Below are 7,681 nucleotides of genomic sequence, written 5' to 3' on the forward strand. Positions count from 1 at the left end.
TTCTCCTTTTAGCATCAATAAAACGCAAATGTTAAAAAAAAATCATAAATGCAACATTCACAGCACGAATTTTGATAAATGTAAAACAGTTTGACAAAATTGTTTTATCCAACATGTGATAAAATAAAATGCAAAGTATCCAGGAGGACATATGTTGTGCAAAAATAACTATTCGAGTAGATGGGTAAAAAAGAGGCTGTCCGGTGAAAGCTCTCGTTTTCCTACAGGATGCATAAGGCTGTAGGACGGGAATGTATTTCTAGATCACAGTGATAAAAAGTGTTGGTCACCAGTCACGCTCAGACTACGTCTCGGAGCTCGGAGACGCTCCCGGAGAAGTGGAAAGTGAAGAGTGGTCCGTGTCCTCCAGCTCCTTGGCAAACCCACAACGGGTCTCAGATGAGTAGGAGCGCGCGGTAGTGCACGTGCCCTCCCGCTCGCGTTTCTTCTGCTTCATTCGTCTGTTCTGGAACCAGATCTTTACTTGGGTCTCGTTCAGTTCCAGCGTTGCAGCGATCTCAACGCGCCGCGCCCGCGTGAGGTACTTGCTGAAGTGGAACTCCTTCTCCAGCTCCGTCAGCTGCCGTGTGCTGAAATTGGTACGCATGGCGTTATTGTGGACTCCTGCGAGACCAAAGTCCGACACCTTGACTGCGAACAAGAAGGAGACAATATTTTATACATTTACCGAATTGGTTTCTTTTGTTTGGTTTAACATAAATAGCCTGAAATAAAATAAATAAGTAAATAAATAAAATTAGTATAATTCCGTTTGCATAAATGTTCCATTTCATTGTCATGAGGCACATGTTTCTTTTTTATAATTTTATTTAAACGTAATAATGTTTATTAATAATTATTTTGTTGGACGATCAACGTTTGAATAATTCTGGACTATGTTTTCCTTATTTAGAACTCCGGGTGTTCCTCCCAACTCCAAGTCGTAAGAAATCTGTACTATACATGTGATTAAAACGGACAAGGCTGTTGGACATGGGGGGTTGAGATGCTGAGGCAAGGGTCTTTGTTTTAACAGATAACAGAGCAGGACTTCCCATGAAGAAATGGATCTGTTTGATCCATTTGAGAAAGAGAGAGAGAGCTGAAGAGAGATCAGATGTCGGGGGCCATAGCGGTGTCGGGCTGGTTTCTCTGCCATGAAAACTCCATCCTAATTCATTATACAAAATAATGATCACAGTACTTTCGTTTGAGTACTTTTGCAATTATGTATAGTCTATCTATCTATCTATCTATCTATCTATCTATCTATCTATCTATCTATCTATCTATCTATCTATCTATCTATCTATCTATCTATCTATCTATCTATCTATCTTTGAACTATAACAGATTTGTACATGTAATGTATTGTATTGTACATACAATACAATAGGAGTATATAGGAGTATAACATTACATGTATAACATACATGTAATGTTATACACCTATTCTTTTTCTTAAAGTCAACAAACACATTATGGGTGATAATGAATAAATAAATAACTCATTCGATAATAAATAAATGAATGAATTCCCACCTGTTTTGGGGGGATTCCTCTTCACCTTCATCCAGTCAAAAGTCTGTCCCTGTCCGGCCTGCTGGCTCTCCTCCTCCTCCCTCCCTCGGCGCTGGGATACCGGCAGCTCTCCATACCCTCCCGCTTGCGGGAATCCCAGGTAACCCACTGCTTCCAGACCCCCGCCAATCTGCTGCGGGTACTGAGAGCTGGCGAAAGGGCCCTGGGGCCCGTACGCCTCGGAAAGGGCGTTATAGTTGGGCCCAACAGCTGGGGTAGAAGTGTGAAAGGCTGAGTGATGGTAGTAAGTGGACGCCACAGACTCATCCATAAAATACTGATGCTGTATCGAGCTGGGGGAACCCGTGACGCCTGCATACTCCGAGTTTGTAGCACCCGTTTGGCCTGCATAGGCCCCGGAGGTGCATCCACTGCTGTTAGTATACGGAGTCAATAATCCACTCTGCGCGCTTTGGTTCTGATAATGATGGAAGCCGCTGTGTGTATGCTGATGCTCAAGATGATTTATTGGATGCTGCTGATGTTGCTGGTTCACCCCTGTGGACTCGTGCGTCCCTCCAATGTCCGCTGCGGTGTCCCCGTACATCCCTCCATCTGCTCTGTACCCGCTCTCACCGCCGGTTCCGTTAACCGGAACAGAGGAGCCGCAAAGGCCCGTATGGAGGGAACCGGGGGTCACTGAGAGGCCGTGGTGCTCATCCAGAGGAAGGTGGTGGTGAAGCAGAGGATGATGTTGGTATCCAGGTTTAGGGGCAGAGTAAGAACCGCTGCCCGGTCGGCTACAGAATGAGTATTCCACAAAGGAGTTCATGTTGTCCATGAAGACCCGAGGACCTAAATATAAAGTCCTGCTTACTTTAGGCAAGAACCACAAACCCAAAGAAGGCGATAACAAAAATATTATTATAACAGAAATTACAAATATCAAATTAGTTAATTAAACTGTTTCCAATATATATATATATATATATATACATATACGTATATATATATATATATATATATATATATATATATATATATATACATATATATATATCATGTATCTGGAGACTGATAAAAATCCGGAATAAAATACATTAGGTTTAGATGGGAAGAGAGGCCAATTTGTTTTTTAAACAAAACAGCACAAACTTCAAATGAACATCAAAAAGTGAAACTTGCACGTCCCGAAAAAACGAAAAACACATGAATCATGTCCTCTGGTAAGCTGTGAGTGAGGCTGTTGATACGTTAACGGAGGGCCCTGCTGTCACTCAGCCTGCAGCTTCCAGAAGCTCATCGGTGCCAGCACAGAACAACGCGAGAAGACTTGAGACGCCTCTTAACTTGCTTTCCTCACTTCTGCTCAATTCCGTCTTTTTTCCTTCAGCTGCTCAGCTTTTTCTTTTCCTGCTCTGTCGTCCTCTCCTTTGTTACGTGTTTTCCACTTCTTTTCTTCTCCTCTACCTCTGTCGCGGGTCACGTGACATGTCGCCTATGGTGACCAGGGCAGAAGTTGTCAGCTGGCCACAGGAGCGGGGGGTTACGGGTAGGGTTGGGGGCGGCGAGGGGTGCACAGGAGGAGGGGGTTATTTTCGGCTCAGAAGAAGTGCAGTTTAGGTGCGCGCGTTGGTTCTGGCGCACACGCCTCATCCATCACTCTCCGTGACATTAGCACGACAAAGACGCTTCAATCAAACAGGCCCATCAATCTGATATCAGCGCGGATCTGTCAGAGCAAAGAGAGGGCCGCAGAATAAAAGAGGATCTGTGAGATGGTCTGCACACCTCCTCCCAGCAACATGCTCCCATAACACATCTGAGAAACCAAAAATGAGAAAGGTACAGTATTCCACCCTCCGAGACAGGCTGAGGGACTCCCCGAAGTTTGTGATGAAATAGTTACTCTAATGAGTCTTTTACATTTACTGATAAAATTGTACTAAACGAGAATCATTTTTATTTGTTTGAACATTCAGTTTGAACGACATCACCGCATTCCTAATCATTTCTTTATTAAAACACATCAGTATTGGATTACATTGTGTTTCAGGCTTAGAGGCAGCACCACCAATACTGTAAATGTTAAAGCTAAGGGATGGGGTCACTGAAAACGAAGGTATCCACTTTTTAAGTATAGTATAAATATTTTAATGAAATAGGCTTAAGATCCATATTTAGGAGGGAAACTAAATCTGGTGTTAAATCTGGATGAATAGCTTGTATGAGTTAGCTAATTTAAAAAACAATAATAGTTAAATTATTAATTTCATTATTTAAATGAAATTAATAATTTTAATTAAAAATTGGTGTTCTTTGTTCTCTTATCCACGTATAAACAAGATAGATAGATAGATAGATAGATAGATAGATAGATAGATAGATAGATAGATAGATAGATAGATAGATAGATGGATGGATAGATAGATAGATAGATAGATAGATAGATAGATAGATAGATAGATAGATAGATAGATAGATAGATAGATAGATAGATAGATAGATAGATAGATAGATAGATAGATAGATAGATAGATAGATAGATAGATAGCTTCAGGTAAATAAGAATTCCACCAGCAAACCAAGAGCATGTTAAACATATAATAAAAATATAATAAAAAGATGAAAAGATATGCACACATATATACTGTGCAAGAGTAAAAGAACAATATTGGTCGTTGGAAGGCCAAAAGGTATTTTTCACATTTTTACATCCGTTATTTTTTTATCCCTTTTCTCACATTTCATAGAAACTCCATGTGTTACATTTCAGATTGTTCAGAACTCTCACAGCATTATCGACAATTTATTAGTGCATGCTTTAGAGTATAAGGAAAAGATAATTTTGACAAATTTTTAAAAAACAGAGCAAATTCTAAATAAACATCTTTACTCATGTGGATGCATTGTTTGGATGACTGAAATTTGTCATTTTTTATTAGGTGAGGGCTAGTGCAATATTACTCCACTTTACGTCACATCAGCCTTACCTCAGCAACCTGTAAAATAAGTATAGGTGATTGAAACAAACTGGATTTTCGTAAAACCAATAGGTTCATGGATCAGAACTAATGATACATTTAAATCTGTATGTGTCATGAGGTTAATAAGATTTTGGAAAGACATTGCATGTTTTATTCTATAGGAATATATGTATGATGTGAGACATGAGACATGCCTGTCAACATTATACTGAAAAAAAAAAAAAAAGCAGCTTATGCTTGTGCTAAGTGCATCATTTCATTCGAGTGCACTGGACTGATCTCCAAGATAACATATAAAACTGACACAAAATCAACACACTAAAGTCCTATTTATACATGGATGCTGAATGTTCATCTTCATTCAGCTCTTATCAAGTTTTTTGCTATTTATCTTGAGTTCGTATCAACATTCATTGCTGTAAAGAATTATTGATTTGACTTTATCTTCCTGTTGCACGTTTCACCTGCAGGATGGAGTAAATCGTTCTGGGGACTCAGAGGTTCATATTGATCTAACAACCATCACAAGGAAGCTTAAGGAGTGAGTTGACTTTTCAGCAATTGGTTGAGCAGCCATAGATTTCTGATGAGTGACAGTGCGGGTGACCAGTGTGAGTGTATGCTAATTGAATGAATGAGCTGATCTGTTACAGCAATGAAGTTAAGTTAGACAACATGCCTTCTTCTTAGTCAAAGACTGCCAGTGTAGCAGGACAGGAAGCTAAGACAATGTACTGTCTGTGAGTGAGTAGCCTGAAATGCCTGCCACTGTGTACATGCTGTATGTGTGTGTCTTCTTTTTCATTATGTGTTATTATGAAATGCTTCAAACTAAAATCTTCCTGAAGTTACCTCTAAGTTCTTCTCAGTTTTTTTTGTTTTGTTTTTTTTTTGCATATTTTAGACTGTAAAGAAAAAGTGAACAAAATCTTTTTAGATTTTTTACAAATGTTCTTCTACTCATGACAAGTGTTATTGACTTGCAGGGTATTTATCTTTCCTATTTACATTCCAGTTTGCCTGTCTTTAATGAAGCCTTCATCAATTTCTCTCAGCAAAGGCCTCCCTGAAGGGTATGACAGCAAACGCGCTGCCGTCCTGCCACCAGGACAAAATTAGGACAAGCATGTGGGCGAGTGACAAGAAGGGTGGTTAATCATCAGTGTGCTCTGAAAGAAGAGAGGCAGGCTGAGTGGGCAGGAGAGCTGCAAGAACAGACTTGAATAAGAAGAAGATTAAATGACACTTATCTTCCTGTGTAAGTGGTGAAGGTACAGCAGGGCATAGAGCTCATGGGGTCAGACGTTTTACATTTATGCAGAAATTCTATTGAAGTGTGTTTTGGATTTGGGTAGTTGGGAAGAGTTGATATGTAATGAAGTTTCATCACTCTCATGTGAGCAGTATAAATCATCAGTATGATAACATCTGACCAAGGAACATGTTATCCACCCTATAAGCCATTTGATACGTGCCATGGGATGATGCTCAGAAGTAGCACCATTCCGACATTTCAGGAGGCACTAAAAAATTGCATAACAAAATAACGCTGATGGCACATTTACATGCAAAGCTTAATGGCAAGAGCTTACTTGAGTGGCTCAGTATCAGTCTTACATCGACCCTCAAAGTCCATTTAAAATGCAATGTTTTGTAATATAAAACAATCTGTCTGATAAATTAGTTTAAAAATTGTTTTCACATTAAAGGCTGAAATAACCTGGTTACATAAGTATGCACCCTGGTAAACCAAGAGCTTGTTGAAGCACATTCTGATTCAGCTTCAGCATTCAGTTTTAATAGGTTCACACCAATCAACTTTAGTAAATCTAATGAAACTGACATAATTCAACTGTCCAAGTGGTATTTGCTTATTTCCATCCTTTAGCTTAAATCACAGTTTGCAGATAGGTAACAAAGAATCACACTAAAAAAAGGTATCAGTCACAACATATTTTATGTCAAAGAAGAAATCCAGATCTGGCTAAAATCTCCTAAAACCCTTTGGCAGACTCTATTATGGTCTGATAAAACCAAACTTTTGGGCCTTCCAAAAGGTATGTCTAACACAAAAATATTAAAATGAATGCCGTACTCACAGTGAAAGCATGACGCTGTGGAGTTACTCTTTTCGGATAGAACATATTTTTATGACAAGATGCTCTAATATGGTTCCAAATACATGTCATTTTTGTCCATAAACCTTATTTTTTTCTGCTTTAAGACGAAAGACGAAAATATTTTTTAAGCATTAAACTGAGTCCCAAAAAATACATCAACAATCAACAAATCAATAGCTTCATGAAGTTTTGGAGTCAGAGTGTATAATTAAATCTGGTAGAAGATCTGTTGGTGCTCCTGCAGAGCTCTGGACAAGAGGTGTCTTTTAAATCTTAGAGATTTGGAGAGCATTTGCAAGGTAGAGTGTGTAAATATTGTCAAGTCAAGATGTGGAATCCTGACAAACAGAAGAAGGCAGAATACTGAAACTTAATCAAAAGACGGTTCAACAAAGTTTAAGGTTGTGCACACTTCTGCAACTAGGTTCTCTTTTCTCTGACAGGTGTTTGTTTTTCAATTAAATTGTGTAGAATAAATGATTTATCAAGTGAAAAAATGTTTGTAATGATTTGTCATCATCTAATTTTTTACATCATAAAATCTGGCTTGTCACCTGGGTTGTATATAGAGCCCCTGAAAGTGTTTGAATGAAAAAGAAGTACATTTCCTTTCTAGAATCTTAAAGTTTTCTTGCTTCTCTAGTTCAAATAGCTAATTAAGACTTTCAGGGTTAAATATGCTCAGAGACAACAAAATATATGTCACAGACATATTGCTGTTTGTAATTTGCTATGGAAATAAAAACTTGTCCTGGAGATTGGGATCAGACCCAACTTTATTTTGTAGCAGAAGCAACTCAGAAAACCAATAGATTTTGTTAAATCTACGTGGTCAGTAACAATGTATTATTTAGCATTGTTTGTATTTAAGCACTGCAGTAACATGTTTATTAACAAAGGTTTGCAGTACAATGAATGGACACAAACCATACGGAGTACAAATACAGGTCCTTCTCAAAATATTAGCATATTGTGATAAAGTTCATTATTTTCCATAATGTCATGATGAAAATTTAACATTCATATATTTTAGATTCATTGCACACTAACTGA

General features: G+C 38.5%; 1 protein-coding gene and 1 long non-coding RNA gene across 2 annotated transcripts; one reads left to right on the top strand and one right to left on the bottom strand.

The window, feature by feature from the left end:
- Positions 1 to 212: 212 nt before the first annotated feature.
- LOC124863532 (homeobox protein Hox-B1a-like) lies at positions 213 to 2,362 on the bottom strand. Its single transcript, XM_047357946.1, has 2 exons — positions 1,543 to 2,362; positions 213 to 651 (listed from the first exon to the last, which is right to left on the bottom strand). Exons 1-2 carry the CDS (start codon positions 2,360 to 2,362, stop codon positions 305 to 307), a joined length of 1,167 nt encoding a protein of 388 aa, XP_047213902.1. The 3' UTR covers positions 213 to 304.
- Positions 2,363 to 3,144: 782 nt separating this feature from the next.
- LOC124863538 lies at positions 3,145 to 7,086 on the top strand. Its single transcript, XR_007037150.1, has 3 exons — positions 3,145 to 3,366; positions 4,979 to 5,049; positions 5,564 to 7,086. It is a non-coding gene; the product is annotated as an uncharacterized LOC124863538 (long non-coding RNA).
- Positions 7,087 to 7,681: the final 595 nt, after the last annotated feature.

This window comes from Girardinichthys multiradiatus, chromosome X (genome assembly GCF_021462225.1).
Source record: "Girardinichthys multiradiatus isolate DD_20200921_A chromosome X, DD_fGirMul_XY1, whole genome shotgun sequence".
NCBI lineage: Eukaryota > Metazoa > Chordata > Actinopteri > Cyprinodontiformes > Goodeidae > Girardinichthys > Girardinichthys multiradiatus.

Excerpts from the sequence above, each read along its gene's own strand:
- LOC124863532 (XM_047357946.1), bottom strand. The coding sequence starts at position 2,362 with ATGGACAACATGAACTCCTTTGTGGAATACTCATTCTGTAGCCGACCG. Across the intron at positions 652-1,542 it reads GAGGAATCCCCCCAAAACAG|TCAAGGTGTCGGACTTTGGT; the intron begins GTGGGAATTCAT and ends TCTTGTTCGCAG.